The sequence below is a fragment of the Sceloporus occidentalis genome, unplaced genomic scaffold (genome assembly GCF_023333645.1).
Source record: "Sceloporus occidentalis isolate IW3139 unplaced genomic scaffold, rSceOcc1.0.p SCAF_1, whole genome shotgun sequence".
Lineage (NCBI taxonomy): Eukaryota > Metazoa > Chordata > Lepidosauria > Squamata > Phrynosomatidae > Sceloporus > Sceloporus occidentalis.
This window is the reverse complement of record NW_028316981.1, coordinates 161,189,410-161,207,654: the sequence shown is the minus strand read 5'-3', so window position 1 is coordinate 161,207,654 and position 18,245 is coordinate 161,189,410. Positions and strand designations below refer to the sequence as shown.

Below are 18,245 nucleotides of genomic sequence, written 5' to 3'. Positions count from 1 at the left end.
CCAACAATGAGGAAGCAGCTGGGAGTTAGAAGAAAAAGCTATGAGCCACACATCTTGTCCTTAAGTGGTAGACTGAAGGACACTGTCCTGTCATTAAATTGGCTTTTAAACATGGAATGGGATGGGCCACCATTTTTGTTCTTTTCCTCTGGCAACTAGATGTCTTCAGCACATTATGCTGGGAGTTTAGGAGGCCTGAGGGCTCTAAAATCAGCATTGGGGGCTGCACTTTTCCCACTCTTACTCTAAACACTGTGAAGATAAGAGAGCACTTTGCCTCATTCTGAGCTCATCCAGTCGTTGTTTATGGCCTTTTAGCCCTTGACCAATTCAGCGGTAGAATTAGATATTTGTCTGAGTCCCTCTTACTTCCTAGCTCCATAAAGGATGAAGTAGTCCCCCACTGTGTGTGTGTGTGTGTGTGTGTGTGTGTGTGTGTTTTGAGCTAACCCTGCTAAGGATTTTATTCTTTATATAGCTATATTAGTGAGACTTGTGCAGCCCACAGGTAGTTTGCAAGTAATCCTTGTGGAGGTCTCTGAAGAGCCAGTGGGACTCCTGGAGCTCTCCAACCGTAAAATTAATCATCCAAAAAATTATGGGATTTGGAGCTGAAAAAAGTCTCCAAGAAGGTGCAGATTTGCACTGATTACCCACTGTTTTGGTCTCCAGCCTACCACACAACAACAGACAGAATGAATAAATATATAAATAAATATAAAATTTTAAAAAGCCAGTATGAAAGTGAACAGAATACTGCTTCCAGTTGCAGAAAGCAGTGGCCTGTGCAAGGCCTGGAAGTGCTGAAAATGGCACTCCTTCCCCCCCCAGCTCATGCACATTGTTCATTCTTACTTGTCTGGCAGATCTTTTGCAGTAGTTGCAGGTGGTCAGATTTCTTCTCCTGTTCCCTTATCTGTTGGAGTTCCTCAGGGCTCTGTTCTGGGTCCCCTTCTGTTTTCTCTCTACACACTGTCCTTAGGAAAACTCATTAGCTCTTTTGGTTTTTCCTACGATCTGTATGCCGATGACACCCAGTTGTATCTTTCTGCCCCTGACCTTTCTCCAAGGCTTGAACAGCAAGTTTCGGCTTGCCTCACAGCTGTCTCGCAGTGGATGCGCCATCGGTGTTTGAAGCACAACATGTTCAAGACGGAGCTTCTTGTCTTTCCTCCTAAGTCTACCCTTCAACACTCCTTTTCTGTCTCTGTGGACAACATTTCTATTCAACCAGTCCAGCAAGCCCGCAGTCTTGGTTTTATCTTTGATTCTTCTCTGTCGTATATCCCTCAGATCCAGACCACAGCCAAGGCTTGTAGATTCTCTTTATACAATATTGCCAAAATCCGACCATTTCTCTCTGCCTCTACTGCCAAGATCCTGGTCCATGCCCTAGTGGTCTCACGACTTGATTACTGTAATGTCCTCCTGGCTGGGCTTCCTCTTTCTCACCTCCATCCTTTAATCTCTGTTCAGCGTTCAGCTGCACGCATTATCACTTCCACCCACCGCTCTGACCACATCTCTCCTGTGTTGGCATCCCTTCACTGGCTCCCCCTCCCTTTCCATATTCAGTTCCTGCTGTCCACGTTTAAAGCCCTCCATGGACTGGCCCCTCCTTACTTATCAGACCTTCTTTCTCCTCACCTTCCCACTAGGGCCCTCTGTTCTGGTAGTCAAGGTCTGCTATCTCAGCCCAGGATTTCCTCTGCCCCATCCTGGATTCGCCCCTTTTCACTTGCTGCCCCTCACTCCTGGAACCTTCTTCCCCCACAAGCAAGAGCCATCACTTCTTTAACCAGCTTCAAAACGGAGTTGAAAACCATCCTGTTCAGAGAAGCCTTCCCAGGCATTGCATAATTGTCGCTTACTATTTGATGTTCTTTTGGTGCCTGTTTATCAAACCATTTCCTGTATTGCTATGTACTGTATATGCATTATCCTACTTGAGAGTATGTATTTTCCCTGGAAGAAGATTAACCATCCATTATGAAGCCAAGCCCTCCCTCCAGTCCATCTACCTTGGTCCAGGCCTTGGAGGTAGAGAGGAACTGCTGGACCTCTTACCCTTTCTCTCCACCACTCCCTTCTCTTTCTGTGTCATGTCTTTTTAGATTGTAAGCCCGAGGGCAGGGAACCGTCTAACTAAAAAGATTGTATGTACAGCGCTGTGTAAATTTACAGCGCTTCATAAATAAAGGTTAATAATAACAACAACAACAACAACAACAACAACAATAATAATAATAATAATAATAATAATAATAATAATAATAGTGTTTTGTGTGCCTTCACATCCTTTCCAACTTAATGTCAACTCTAAGGCGAACCTATAATAGGGTTTTCTTGGCAAGATTTGTTCAAAGCAGCTTTGCCATTGTCTTTCCCTAAGGGTGAGAGCATGTGTCTTGCCCAACTAGGTCACCCAGTGGAATTCATGGCCAAGCTGGGAATCAAACCCTGGTCTCCAGAGTCAGTCCAAAACTCAAACTACTACGTCATACTGGCTCTCTATTTATGGTTATTCCTATTTATTTATCACAAGGACAGCCAATAGGGTATAGAGGTTAGAGTATCAAAGTGAGACTCCTGGAAACCCAGGCTCTAGTCCCCATGCAGCTGTGAAATTCCCTGCACGGTCTTGAGCCAGTCTTTCCCTTTCTCTCTCAGCCTGACTCACCTCACAGAGTGTTGTGACAACAAAGTGAGGAAAAGGGGGTAGCCTAGTGTGATGTCTTGAGTTCATTGGTAGAAAGGCAAGTTATTAATGTGATTAATTAATAAAGCAGTACTTTTTCCCCCTCAGCTGAAGAAATCAAGCAAAGAGCCCAACCCTATGGTTCAGCTCTCCATCCATGATGTCACCAGGGAGAGCAAGGTAAGAGGTTGGGGTAATTCATTCTTGGCTGTTCATGGCTCTTCACCAGGCATTCACACATAATCAGTATTTTTGGTGGATGGAGAATCATAATCAGCGCAGGGTTTTTAAGGTGAGGATGTATGACAGCTTTCTAGTTCCTTTGTTTCAATATAATATATCCAATAAAGTGGTTTGTGCCATAGGAAGAACCAAATCACAAGCAAGATGGATGGGTGGTGGTGGTGGTGGTGGTAGTTAGGGTTCTAGAGGGGTTCTCAGCCAAAATTGGACTGGAGTCATGATGGACAAGAGCCCATGTGCCCCCTTTTCTCCCTTTGAACTAGGAATGGAATGGAAATAAGTCAACTTCCTGACCGGGGTTGAATTTGGAGTACCGAATCACTCCAGGCAGGAAGAACAATAAAATGTCAAAAGTTCCCACAAACTGTAAAAACATTTCGTTTATTTTTTGTTTTTGATTTTGGCACAACACAAATTGCAGTTTCTAAGAACTGCACAATAATTTGAAAAGCAGCTCACCTTGGCATTTGAAACCTACACTCACAGTCTTTTACTGCACACAAAAAACTGCACAGCTTTCTGAGGGGAGAAAACCTTCTCCCACTTGCATTGTTTTTCACTCTGTTCTTGGGGAACATGCAGAAAATGCAAAACTAAATTGCATGGTATAGCCCTATACAAACAATGTAGCGAAACATTCCATGTCATGGCTGCAGCCGTTGCCAGTTAGAAAGTTGTGCAACCTCATCCAAGTACTAACCAAGCCTGACCCTGCTTAGCTTCCGAGATCAGATGACATTGGGCGTGTTCAGGGTAGTATTGACCTAATTTTAGTAAGAAAAACACTTGCAAAAGAGATAAAAGAAATGGAGGTTCTTCCAAGATTGTTTTTGGACCATAATCCTCAAATACTGTATTTAAATGATAGGAAAGGAAAGAATATGTGGAATAAATGGTGTTTAAATGATGAACTGTTGAAAGATCTGGAGGTGATTAATAAGACAAAAATAGCTTTAGTAAATTTTTTCAAATAAAATTTGGGTAAAGGTACTAATATCGCCATTGTATTAGACACAGGAAAGGTGGTTATTAGAGGCTTCTTTTTTCAACAAGATGCTTTTTTACGGAAAAGAAAGAAGCAAAAATTGACTCTATTAAATGAACTATTAAAAGATAAGGAAGACTGTCTGAATGTAAATCCTTCAGACAAGGAGATTAAGAAGGAGATAAAGATTTTGGAAAAACAAATTTCATTGGAAATGGTTAATAAGTTGGGAAAGAAACTGAAAGCAATTAACCGGTTTAATTTTGAGAACTCTAATAAACCGGGTAAATGGCTATCACATAAACTGAAGAAATTAAAAGAACGGAAACAAATAATAAAAATTATGTCTAATTCCTCTATCAATTGATAATGGTTCTGTTACATCCCTATTAATATTAATTCTAGCTTTTTGGTTACCATAGATACACTCAACTTCTAAAAATTTTGACCCATATTCATTTTTTCCATAATTCCAAATAAAGTATGCCAATTAACCGAATCAAATGCTTTATCAATATCCACAAAAATTGAATTTATCGTTATGCCTCTCATAATATTCTCTAATATTTAATATGTATCTCAAATTGCCCTTCATCTGTCTCTTCGGGAGGAACCCTCTTTGCTCTTCATCAATTAGTGCTTCTAAGCATTTCTTTTAATCTCTTAGCCTATATTAGTGCAAAAATCTTAGAATATATATATTGAGTAACAATATGGGCCAATATCTACTTATGTAAAGTATTTTATAATATTGGTAGAAAATCTCCTTAATTTTTTCATGATGGGTATGCATTTCATTACCTTCCTTAATGAAATGCATACCCATCATGAAAAAATTAAGGAGATTTTCTACCAATATTATAAAATACTTTACATAAGTAGATATCGGCCCATATTGTTACTCAGTATATATATTCTAAGATTTTTGCACTAATATTGGCTAAGAGATTAAAAGAAATGCTTAGAACAGGGGTAGGCAAGCTTTTTGAGCCGGGGGCCGGATTGCTGTCCCTCAGACAACTGGGGGGGGGCCGAAGCCAAAAATTAAATAATTAAATAATTTTTGTAAAAATTAATTAAATAAACCGGGACAAATGTAGGACAAAATTTTCAAATGGAGGACACTTTTTAAAAAATGGAGGACACACAAAAAATTTGCTGATTTAAAAAAATGTTAATATAAATGCATGTTTCGGAGGCTTCTACAGACAATTGCCCCCCTTGCCCGCCGCTTGCCCCCCCTTGCCCGCCTCCTCCTGATAGGCCAAAGGCCCCACACCCTCACGCAAGAGGCCAAAGGCTCTGGCGGCAATCGGCGGCAAGACCAGGCGGGGGCCGGTCCCAAGGCCTTGCCGGGCCACATCCGGCCCGCGGGCCGCAGGTTGCCTACCCCTGGCTTAGAAGCACTAATTGATGAAGAGCAAAGAGGATTCCTCTCGAAGAGACAGATGAAGGGCAATTTGAGATACATATTAAATATTAGAGAATATTATGAGAGGCATAACGATAAATTCAATTTTTGTGGATATTGATAAAGCATTTGATTCGGTTAATTGGCATACTTTATTTGGAATTATGGAAAAAATGAATATGGGTCAAAAATTTTAGAAGTTGAGTGTATCTATGGTAACCAAAAAGCTAGAATTAATATTAATAGGGATGTAACAGAACCATTATCAATTGATAGAGGAATTAGACAGGGTTGCCCATTGTCCCCTTTGCTGTTTCTAGTAGTAATTGAAATACTGATCAAGAAGATGAAAAAAGAGAAGTAACAGAGAGTCAAAATTAAACAATTTAATTATAAAATTAGAGCATTCACTGATGATGTAGTGATAAATTTAGAGAATCCAATAAATAATAATGAGATATTGATGAAAATAATGGACAATTTTGGTGAATTTACAGGCTGTAAATAAGAATATATCAGCCAAAAATATGAAGAAAATGATTTGTAAGAAAGAGCAGGAATTGAAGTTAAAAAGAAGGTTAAATATTTGGGTATAGGGATTACTGAGAAAACTAATGAATTATTTGACAGTAATAACCAATGTTTATGGAAAGAGATAAAAAAGATATAAGGAAGATTAATCTGTCTCTTTTAGGGAACATAGCCACAATTAAAATGTCTATCTTACACACACAAAATTGTTTATTTCAGATGATCCCGATTATTGATTCTAATAAACCTTTCAAGATTTGGCATAGAGATTTAACTAAATATATTTGGCAGGGTAGAAGACCTAGAATCAGGCTTAAAATCCTCCAAGATGCACAAGAAAGAGGGGGGTTGGGGGGTCCCTAATTTACTTTCCAACAAGCATACCCTCCTGACCCTCTATAAAGGAAATCACTCTCAATTTGAAATCTACCTCAGGATGTTATATTGTGATTGTTAATTGTATGTTTTTAGATAATTTTATCTTAAATGTTGATTTTAAATAATTGTAACTGTGATGTTTTGTGGAATTTTGATATTGACTGTAATCCCGCCTCGATCCGTGGAGAGAGGCGGGAAAAAATAAATAAAATTTTTATTATTTTATTGTTATTACATTTATATCCTGACGCATGTTGTTTTCTCAGGCTTAGGGAATGGATAAGATTAGAAGACAGAAGACTTCTAGAATTAGAAGGAGAACGATTAAAATTTGGTCTACATGCTTATTTAGCTTAAGATAAAGAAAAAGCTAATAAAGCAATTAATAATCACTGTGTGAGGAAGCCCATCATAAAAGTATGGAAGAAATATAAAAATAGATTTATCTAGAAACTCCCTATGCGGTTGTCCCCGCAAGAAGCTTTGTACACAAAAGAAATGTTTCGTGAGAAGAAATGGTTTAAATACAGTGAAATTATGGGGGGGGGGGGGGGAACAGTTAGGAAAATTAAAAATTAAACCCCAAGAGGAATTACAACAATTAGGATTTGACTTGGGGTGATTTGCATACAGACAGATTTGTGAGAGAACAGCTATGGATTTTAAATTGTTTAGGATGGAAGAAAAAAAGGCAGATTTGGGGGAAAATGTGATAATAATATAAAGATAATAGGGGAGGTATATAAAAAACTATTAGAATGGGAGATGGAGGATGAAATAGTTAAAGATACTATGGTCAAATGGGCGAATTATGTAGGACACAATCTTCAAATGGAACAATGTGAGAAAATCTGGAATAGAGGAATTAAGTAAATAGCATCACAAACCATATAAGAATACTGGTACAATAGGTGGTACCTTACCCCAGATAAATTAGCAAATATTATAAAACTACAAACAATAAGTGTTGGAAATACGGAGAGGTAGCAGGTACATTTATTCATTGCTGGTGGACTTGCAGATAAATCAAAAAATATTGGAGTACAATAAAAACAATGATTGGTGATATCTTACATATTAAGTTAGAAATGAAACCTGAAAGCTTCTTCCTGGGAATGTTTGAGACAATGTGGAAAAGAAATATGGAAAAGTATTGTTTTATATGACATCTATAGCAAGGACTCTATTGGCACAATATTGGGAAAGCAAATTTATTCCGAATAAGGAAGATTGGTTGCTGAAAATGTTTGATATAATAGAAGTGGATAAATTGACGCAAGTTTTGAAGAACAGTTCAATAGAAATGTTTGATAAAGATTGGTCTCTTGTTCTTGAATATATGAAGGAGCAGTGGGGCAATGTATTGCTGTTGAAATATTAAAATACTGTTATACTAATTCAGTTTAATAGATTACATTATTACAGATATATTTTATAAGTGTGCAGATAAGAAACGTAATAATGATAAGCAGGGTTTAGTGATATGCAGCAGGGGCAATTAGCTAGATTTAGTTTAATATAATATTTGATTGATAATTAACAAGATTAAGAGAGACTGATAGAGTGGACGTAGGAAGGAAGGAGGTCAGATCTGTATGAATTTAGATTTGTGAAAGGGTGGCGGTTTTGGGGTGGGGGGCCTAGGGTAGAGATATTGTTTGTTTGTTTGATTATGTACTACTTAATGTGTTGGAATAATGAATAAAAAGTATATTACAAAAAAGAAAGAAAGTTGTGCAACCCAAATGTTATGCAGCAGGAAAAGAAACTGTGGATGACTGAAGCTGCAGACACATTTGGTTTTGTTGTGGAACATTTCTGATTTTTGTGCAACATTTTTGTTTTGAAACATTGCTGTTTCCTACATAAAAACCAGAAATATTGCACAGCAAAAATGTATTAAATCAGCAATGTTACACAACAAAACCATATTGCTGTTTGTGCAACTGGTTTTGTGCTACATTTTTGTTCATCATTTTTGTTTTGCGACATTGCCATTTTTGATTTGTTTGTTGTTGTGTGCCTTCAAGTTATTTTCCACTTATGGCAACCCTAAGGCAAACCTATCATGAGGTTTTCTTGGTAAATTTCTTCAGAGGGGGTTTCCTTCGCCATCCTCTGAGGCTGAGAGAATGTGATTTGGACAAGGTCAACCAGTGGGTTTATATGGCCAAGCCAGGATTCCATCTCTGGACTCCAGAGTCCTAGCCCAAGGCTCAAACCACTACACCATATTGCACAACAAATAGTGATGTGGTTTTGGTGTACCATATTGCTAATTTTGTGCAACATTTTTATTGTACAACTTTTTTTTGTTGTGTAACATTGCTGATTTTTTACATAGAAACACACACTTATCTGCCTAAAAGCAGTCTTTTCTATATTGAAAGATGTGCAGTTTTCAGGATAGACTGCGCAGTTCTCAGGAGGAGCTGAGTAGCTTCCGGAAAACTGCAGTTTTCTGGAGAAGCTGCACTATTTTCATAGAAAAGCTGCACAGTTGTCTGTAATTGGGGTACCGGGGATTCCTAAGTGTTTCAAAGCTACCAGATGAACTGCTTTGTTGTTCTCAACATGTGTTGAAACTTGGAGGAATCGAGATTTGCTATCCTTACTTTGAACTACTGCAACTTCAATCAGTCTGATGTACTTAGATGATTCACAGGTGTTATTTTTGTCCTTGCCTTTAGAGGATGGTGCTGCTCCATTATTTTCCCTCCCTTTCTCTGCCAGGTTGTCTACAACACTGTCTCTCCCACCTGGGATGATGCCTTCCGTTTTTTCTTGCAAGACCCAACCACAGAGGATATTGATATACAAGTAAGCTTTGCCACCCTTTCCACATCTACTTTCTACCTTCCTGCCACCTAGACAGTAGCAACAACTCTTTTTTTATATGACCCCTCCTCTGCACAGGTCAAAGATGACAACCGCCAGACCACCCTGGGATCCCTCACAATCCATCTGTCCCGTCTTTTGAATGCTGACGATCTGACACTTGACCAGTGGTTCCAGCTGGAGAACTCTGGGCCCAGCAGCCGCATCTACATGAAACTTGTTTTGAGGGTAAAAAGAACTTCAGAGAGGGTGGAACCCAATGCTTAAATACTTGAAGTGCAGATGGTGATAAGGTTACCAGTGTGAAAACTAGAAAGGCCTCTTCTACCTTTAATAGTTTTGTAGAAATTGAGCAGGTGTTATTTGTCATACAACTGGGTAACAAGCAACACCTGCTCAGAGTCCTCCTACACAGCCTTTAAGGGGATAGGAACCCTATTTTTTATCCCTTTCTCCTTTCTGTACCTTCCCTGTAATGAGTGATAACTGTTCTTTTATATTAAATGCAATAAAACTGTTGCATTTTCAAGAACAAAGCCCCTCCTTTTTTTCAAGAAAGTGGAAGGTACCTGATGATCCTGCAATGGGACAAATGACATATGGCCCTTCAGATGCTGTTGGAACATGACTTCCATGAGCCATGTTCCACATTGCCAGTGTGATGATGAGAGTTGCAGTTCAGTAACATCTGAAGGGCTATTGAATAGGGGAGGGGACAGAGAACAGATGGCTTTCTTTCCCTGCTCCCTGCTTCGCTAGCAAGTTAAACCCACTGATGATGGGTTGTTGTTGTTGTTGTTTATTCTTACCTGCTTCTCCTCGTGGATCAAGGCATGGAACAACAGCAGACACCAACAAATGGGTTAAGAACACAGTATTGATTAAAACATTAACCAGTTTAAAAAAACAAACACACACATATTAAAACAATCTACATTTAAAATTCACTTTTTAAAATTAACAATTTTAAAAATCATCTGGACAGACCTGCCAGAAGAGATTAGTCTTCAGTGCTGTTTTAAATTTGGACAGCTTATTCAGCTGTCAAATCTCTTCCAGCAGATGTTCCACAACCTAGGGGCAGCTGAAGAGAAAAATCCCCTGGTTTGTCGTTCATTATTGACTTTTCTAATGAGTTATTCTTTCTCATGATGTGTCCGAAGTATGACACTAGAAAGACATGCAGCAAGAGAAATGTCCCTTCTCTTATGCCCCCAGACTCTTTTTCCCTATTGTTTTTCTGATATGTTCTGTGCCAGCTTCCCAGTGTAGATTTATTTATTTATTATTTAAATTATATGCTTGGCTTATATTAGCCACAGCAGCCTGAAAATCAGCTACAAATAGATGATACACACCCTCTGAGCAAGCACAGTGGGAGTGAGGGCATTCTGCTCCATTCCAGAATGTTCCAGACAAGACTTTGCATGGAGTCACAGAAACCCTGAAGAAAGACCTGCTCCTTAATATAGCCTCCTAATGGGATACTCCTTCTATGTTACTGTTTCTGTAGGTCTTGTACCTAGATGCTCCTGAAGTTTGCATCAAGACCCGACCATGTCCCCCAGGACAACTGGATATCACTGAGAGTGCCAATGTGGGCAGTAGCGTTGACCAGCCTCCTCGGCCCACCAAGTCCAGCCCAGATGCTGAATTTGGCACAGAGGTAAGGACCTGCCCCGCCCCACTCCAAAAGTTTATGTCACCTGAGGTTAACAGCCCAGTTGAATGGCGAGGTGGACCTGTACAGTAGATAGAATTCCATCAAATAGTAGAGTCATAGGAAATGGGTGTGGCTCTATGGGGAACCACACAAGACTGGATTCAACTCTAGGGCTATAGGTTCCCCTCCCCAAGGCAGAATAAGGAGAGGGAACTATTCTAACTAATCCCCTAACCATACTCAAGGACATACTGGATTTTGTTTTTATTGTTGTTCTGTGGATTTAAAAAATCTAAACAAAAAAACTTCTGTGTTTACACTGAAATGATATAGCAATAGCAAGTATATTTCTATACTGCTTATCAACTTCTTAAGCAGTTTACAATGTGTAAGCCAATTGACAAATGGACAGCAAAGTATAAAACAGTTAACACAAGGACTATTTCAAGTTGAAAAACTCAATGGGATTTGGAAGCATTTACTTAACCAGTCTTCCAAGGTCCCCCTCCCCAAGCAGACAGTCTTTTGCTAAAATGAACCATTGAGCATACTTTGTTTATGCAGTGGTCCCAAGGCCACTTCTTAACTGATCCCCAAATAATCTTCCCCCAGCTGCCATAAAAACATAAATAGTTTTACTGTTATGAAAAATAAACACATAAGCTTCCTGCAGGCATCTGGTTGGCACGCCTGGGTCAGTCCATTTAAACCAGCCTTACTTTTCCCACCATGGTCAGTCAGTGGCTTATGAGAAGCGTACGAGCAGGATATAAGGGCAGTAGCACTCTCCCATTGTTGTCCCCAGTAAGCTCCACATAATCTTTATAGCTAGCAGACTTTATCATGGTATCTTGTAATATCAGTCAAGTCACCATTCTCCTACCCATCTGTATCTCTCCCATGCTGAAGACTGTTGTATTGTCATGGTAAAGAACAAATCTGGGGGCCTTTCATATTACAAAGTTATAGTTCTGTGTTTGCACTTTGATTGCAATGGTTCCATCTTGTGAAATGCTGGGGGTATGTGCACTTGGGGAGTAATACTTTGAATTCTCATTTGGAGAACTCTAGTGCCTCCCCAAACTACAAACCTCAGGATTCCATAACAGTTAAAGTCCAATCATGGTGTTATAATTGTTTAGTGTGGAAGTGCCCCAGATTGGTTTGGGCACTCCAGAGAGATGCCCGTTGCATTGGATGATGGTGGTGGGGTGGATCTGCCAAGTGAACTCTATAAACTGCCCATCATCTAATCTTACCTTCAGAGCGTAATTCGCATTCATCTGCTGGAAGCTGAGAATCTCATTGCCAAGGATAACTTCATGGGTGGAATGATCAAGGGCAAATCAGATCCTTATGTCAAAGTGCGCTTGGGGGGACAGAAATTCCGCAGCCGTGTCATCAAAGAGGAGCTGAACCCACGCTGGAGTGAGATCTATGAGGTGAGAGTACACATCCCTCCCACCCAAGCAGAGCTCTGCTGGATCTCTCAGTTTTGGCTGCTGGTGAATAGTAGGGTTTTATCAGCCGAAACGTGTTGCTCCGTCCTTGTTTTTTGGGACTGTACATTTGCCAGCTGCTCAGTTCTGCTTTGGATTAAATGTGAGGACCAGAAAAAGGATAAACCAAGCAGTAGAATCGTGCAACACACACACACACCCCACACACAATGCTAGATGGCAACTCCCAGCATGCCTCACTGTGGGCTGTAGTGGTTACAACCACTGACAGTTGTGTTCCAACATCATCTGGAGTGCCACATGAGGCATTAACTTTCCCTGAAGCTGAGAGCATATGACTTGCCCAAAGTCATCCAGTAGGTTTCATGGCCAAGTGAGGAATTGAATCCTGGTCTCCAGAATCACAGTTCTATACTCAAACCACTGTGCCACACATGATGCCTGTCCTGGGATAAATGATTCCACTGAAAACAGGACTGATAGAATACCTGATGACTCCAAATGCACATTTGCTTTAGGCCTCAGTATTAGGTAGCAGATCAATAAAGCATTCCTCTCCATCTCTAGTTTATGATCATCGTTATACAAACCTCACCCACACAGTGAAGGCAGGAAAAAATAGTTTTAAAAAGCTTGGTCTGCTGTTCAATCACTGGCAGAGGGCATCTTTTTAATATGTCAATTTTAAAAAATAAATTAACAAAAACAAGCAAATTACTAAACATGAAGTCTTTTCTTCTCTCAAAGATATGAGGACAAAATCTAGATCAGGAGTATATCTGTGCTAAACAGTTTATTGCAGCTTGATTCCACTTTAACTGTCATAGCTCCATTTTGTGTAGTTCCATGTGATTTATACTTTGATGGGGAGGTTGCTTGGAATTCTCTGGCAGAGAGAGACCTAGTTCACTCCCTCTGGCAGTACAAGCACAAGAATCCCTACCAAGTATTACTTCATTCACAAAATTACTGTTTGCAGCATTCTGTAGAATGGAGCCATGGCCATAAAAGTGGCATCAGACTGCTATAATTGTGTAATACAGCCCGCTCCAGATTCTACATGCCTTACTATCAGCTACATGCCTATGGCCATACTGCAAAACTGACATCAGAAGAAGCCTTGGCTTTCACACCTAATCCACTTAGGCCCTCTTGGTCTGTATTATAACCCATTTCTGTACATCCTCCAGGTCATCGTGAGCAACATCCCAGGACAGGAAGTGGAGTTTGACTTATATGATAAAGATGTTGACAAGGATGACTTCCTGGGAAGGTAAGGCTGGGAAAAGGAGCAAGAGTGAACAGAAAAGAAAATGCACTCCTCTTGGCCTCTGAATTGGAAGCATAGGAAGGTGCTTAGGTAGCTGTAATACCCCATCAAGTGAGTGGAGTGAACATAACATTCCCTTCCTATCAATTTCACCAGTCCCACAGCCACAGATTTTGTGGCAGTTGTAAGATAGGAAAAACCTAAATGTAAATAATCTAAATTATTTTTGAAATTAAATTAATGCATATTTTAAATGGCAAATACTGAACTATTTTGGTCCTTTCTATGCTTTTTCTATGCTTTTCCATTCATGGAGTGTATATTTGCAGTACATGGCTCTATTCTACAGAATGCTTCAAACTATAGTTTGTGAACGAGGTCATTTGAATTCCTTGCTGGCAATTCTTGTGCTTGTACTGCAAGATGGAGTGAACTAGGAAAAAACATACACATGGTATTCTGTGCCACTGTTCATACGTTTCATAACATAAAAGCTAGTCTTTTTTTCTTGAAAGCTTAACACACTATTAAGGGGCAAAGCTTCTACTATCCTTCCACCCACCCCCTCACCTCATCCATAGCTGTGGTCTCTTATTTTCTACACCTGCCCCTAGCTGCCCCTAGGTTGTGGAAATGGTGAAACAGAGACTCTGGATCACAGCTGCTTTTGGTCCAGATCTAGGACACTTCACACTACCAAAGGATTGGATGCAGACTTGTAAGAAAGGATGAAGGCCACGAGACCATTAGATCCAGTCCTGGACCACACAGCCTTGTCTTTCCACAGCCATACCCACAAAATCCATTCCACAGTTTGGCACATTGGGCTCCAGGTCTCAGCATGTAAGCCAAGGAACACAATGGAAATCACATGACTCCAAAGTCACTAGGCTAGCATTTTCAAATCTAGTGCCCTCCAGATATTTTAGACCTTGGCTATGGAAGTTGTAGGGAGTGAGAGTTGTACCCCAAAGCATCTAGACAGTCTATAGGCTGAGAGAAGCTGCGCTAAACAGCCTAAACTTGGATGACAATTCCACATTGACTCTGGATTTAGGCAGTCAGTAGAATCTTGAAACTTGAGAACAAAAACCCTCTCCCCTAAGGGAATTTTTTTTATTCTTAACTGTTTTGGGCTTCTTAAAATAAAAATAAATATTAGACTGCGAGTTTGTGCCACCATTCCCCTGTCATAGTAAGTAGTTTCTGGTCCCTTAGATGCATCATGCACTACCTCATGGAGGTGGTGAGGGGATAGGGTGAGTCTTTGTAGCATTATGCCCCTTCCAGGGCACCCAGTTAATTGTTTTTGTGACAGAAAGAAAAGTGTTTGCTTAAAGATATGACCTTCTTCATCACCCTCAACCCCTTAGGTGCAAGATCCCTCTGAGGCGAGTGCTAAGCAGCAAGTTTGTAGATGAGGTAAGATGAAACTACCATTGGCAATCCCAGATCTTTCTTCCTGGTTAGAGGAAACGGGCACCATTCTGCAGCTCTTCTGGTCTTTCCTCCTTTTTTCTGTTTCAGTGGCTTCCCCTGGAAGATGTGAAATCAGGACGACTCCATGTAAAGCTGGAGTGTTTGCCCCCCACAGCCAGTGCTGCAGAGCTGGAGCAGGTAATGGGGGCACCTGGAAGGTTGTCTTATGGGGTCTGCTGAGGGGTAGAGGCACAGCAAATTGTTCTTTATTTATAAAGTGGCTGCATGTCTAGATGTTCTATGGACACTTTTAAGGCATGCTGAAAATTGATTTTAGCCTGGAATCTTTCCACTCATGATCATCTTTCTTTCAAGACAGAAACATTGTCTTGTGATGAGTCACTACATGATGAATGCAGACTACTGACCAATCATTTAATCATCACAATTTTGAGTGTCTGTTCTCTAAAGTGCTTACTGATGATGGCTGGACCATAAGAAGCCACGCCTAAAGCATAGTCTTGTGGTACCTTTTTGTGCAGGTATTGATTGTGAACAGCTTGATCCAGACACCGAAAAGTGAGGAACTGTCATCTGCCCTGCTCTCCGTCTTCCTTGACAGGGCTGCCGACCTGCCAGTGAGTGGTAGTTTGAATCCCCTCTCCCTCCCATTTCTTGCTGTCTCTCTTGGTTCCTTTCAGAGGCCTTTAAAGCCTCAAATTCAGTGCCAGTTGCCACTTGGGAAGGCTAAAAAAAGTTCCCTCCTCTGACAAGAGCAGAGGTGGAACATGGAGCATTATATTGGGCTTTAATGAGGATACATGGGTTCATATTCCAGCTTGAGTACAGACTCAGATTCAGACTAGTCCAATTGGTTTTCCTCTTTGCACCTGAAGTAAGGGTAGAAGGGTTTATTGTATATATTGTGGGGAGGGTAAGCAAAGCCCATTCTTCTCCTGGTTTGAACTCTGTGTTTATACTGTTACTCTCCCACCATTACGCTATTCCCTTTCCAGCTTAGTGACAATTCTTTATACAAATTCTTCCCTTTGGAGCCTTCCCTACTCTCCAGACTTCAATGTAGCACAAAACTTGTAGCTATGATGCACCTACAAGAACAAACATGTACTTAAAGAGTATAACACATATTGATACCTTTGTAGGGCTGCATCCTGTTGACATCTGTCATAACAAAGCTTTTACTCATTTTCTCTTTCCCAGCTGCGGAAGGGCTCAAAATTCCCAAGTCCCTATGCCAGCCTGTCTGTCCGTGGCATCTCCTATAAGACCAAGGTAAAGAGCAAAAGGGAAGCATTTGTGTCTAAGGGAAAGGATCCAGTTGCTGTAAGTGATGAGTTACTACTTTGGAGACCAGAGAGCACAAGTGGAGAGAAGGCAGTCAAAGGCTACTGGTGTTGAGTATGCAAAAATATGGAGTCATAAAAGGGACCAATATAGCATGGAAGAAGCCATGTTTTACAATTATTATTTTTATTTATTTATTTATATCCTGTCTTTCTCCCAAGGGACTCAAGTTAGCTAACATAAATTGAAACAGAACAAGTTAAAAACAATACAAAACATTAAAATGTAGATACAAAGTTTTTAAAAATTTAAACAATTTCAAAAAGTTAAAAACATTACACATTAAAATTTAAAATATATTAAAAACTCTATACAAACCGCTCAGGGGTTGCATAACTAATGCTTCAGCTGGCTTGAACTAAAATCTAAAATGGAGTTTTGTTGCTGGCTGATGACCTGAGGCCTTGCAACATTTTGCTTAGTTACAAAATATTAAAGTATTGCTGAGCTTGAAGGAAAGTGTCCAAGCACAGGCAAAGAGGGCAAGGTGGAAATGTGGAAATAAAAAGAAGTGGCAACAGAATAAGTAGTGTGTAAGAAAAAGTGAGAAAGGGTGAAGAAGGGCTAGCCTGAAGAAGAAGAGCCCTCCCTCCAGGCCATCTGCCTTGGTCCAGGCCTCAGAGGGAGAGAATAACCACTGGATCTCATTCCCTTTCCCACCACCATTCCCTTCTCCTGTTGTGTCGTGTCTTTTAGATTGTAAGCCTGAGGGCAGGAAACTGTCTAATTAAAAATAATAATTGTAAGCCGCTCTGATAGCCTTTAGGGCTGAAGGGCGGGGTATAAATACCACAAATAAATAAAATTAATAATAATAATAATAATAATAATAATAATAATAATAATAATAATGAAGAAGAAGAACTTTTGCCACTAAAGAAACAGCTCTCCCTACAGTTAACACATTAAAAGCACTTGATGATAAGACCTCAAATATTAGTTTATATTGATGTTATCAGTGTATATGAGAGACAGTATGGTATAATAATTTGAGCATTGGATTCTTGAGACCAGGTTTTGAATCCCCACTCAGTCATGGAAACCCACTGGGTGACTTGCGCGAGTCACACACTCTCAACTTCAGAGGAAGGCAAAGGCAAACCCCCTCTGAACAAATCTTGCCAAGAAAACTCTGTGATAGGTTTGCCTAACGGTCACCATAAATCAGTAATGACTTGAGACTTGCAACAATAAAAACAACAATTGTATGTATGTTTTTAATTGCATTTTTTAAAATTGTAAGCCGCTTTGAGTTCCAACTTTGGGGGGAAAGGGATATAATAATAACAACAACAACTACAACAAGCACATCAAACAAGATAGATTCTGACATATCATTAGGAAGTAACAGCAATTTGACAGTGGAATAGCCTACCTTGAAAAGTGGCAAGCATTCCTTCATTAAAGGTTTTTAAAGAGAGGTTGGGTGACCACTCCTCAAGGGTACTTTAGCAGTGGAATTCTGTGATTCATATACTGACAGGAGGTTGTACAAATTGTATAATATGTCGCCTTAGGGTCCCTCCCAGTACTGTGATTTTATGATTCAATAAATGTATTGTAAAAGCAGGCATCCCCCATGTTCATTTGTTATGGCATCAGAGCTCTCTTACAAAAGATGACTAAATCTCTCACAAAACTACAAATCCCAGAATTCTACAGCAATGAGCCCTGGCAGTTAAGGTAGTGTCAAACTGCATTGTCTGCAATGCAGATGCAGCCTGAGTTACAAGGACCTTGTTCTTCATTTTTCTAGAGTGTGGCTAGTTTCTTAAGTCCTTCTGTAGAAAGCAGGAGCCATCCTTTAAACCATGGTATTTTCTTCCCTTCTGTATTTTCCAAATGTTGAAGGGTTTTACCTGTCTCTGCCCTCAGGTGTGCTCTCAGACTGTTGAACCAGTGTGGGATGAAGCTTTCTCCTTCCTTATCAAGAGGCCCCATGTAGAATCTTTGGAGTTACAGGTAGAACACAGTTTCCCTATAT

General features: G+C 40.1%; 1 protein-coding gene across 4 annotated transcripts in view; it reads left to right on the top strand.

Moving 5' to 3' along the window:
• ESYT1 (extended synaptotagmin 1) overlaps nucleotides 1-18,245 on the top strand; it is a 93,573-nt gene that overhangs the window by 57,711 nt on the left and 17,617 nt on the right. For all 4 annotated transcript variants that reach the window (XM_089479656.1, XM_089479662.1, XM_089479670.1 and 1 more), the window contains exons 14-24: nucleotides 2,807-2,878; nucleotides 8,980-9,066; nucleotides 9,163-9,312; nucleotides 10,598-10,750; nucleotides 12,013-12,189; nucleotides 13,398-13,480; nucleotides 14,851-14,899; nucleotides 15,005-15,094; nucleotides 15,439-15,534; nucleotides 16,118-16,189; nucleotides 18,137-18,223. In XM_089479656.1, the coding sequence (XP_089335782.1) occupies nucleotides 2,807-2,878; nucleotides 8,980-9,066; nucleotides 9,163-9,312; nucleotides 10,598-10,750; nucleotides 12,013-12,189; nucleotides 13,398-13,480; nucleotides 14,851-14,899; nucleotides 15,005-15,094; nucleotides 15,439-15,534; nucleotides 16,118-16,189; nucleotides 18,137-18,223 (1,116 nt within the window). The remainder of the gene's footprint in view (nucleotides 1-2,806; nucleotides 2,879-8,979; nucleotides 9,067-9,162; nucleotides 9,313-10,597; nucleotides 10,751-12,012; nucleotides 12,190-13,397; nucleotides 13,481-14,850; nucleotides 14,900-15,004; nucleotides 15,095-15,438; nucleotides 15,535-16,117; nucleotides 16,190-18,136; nucleotides 18,224-18,245) is intronic.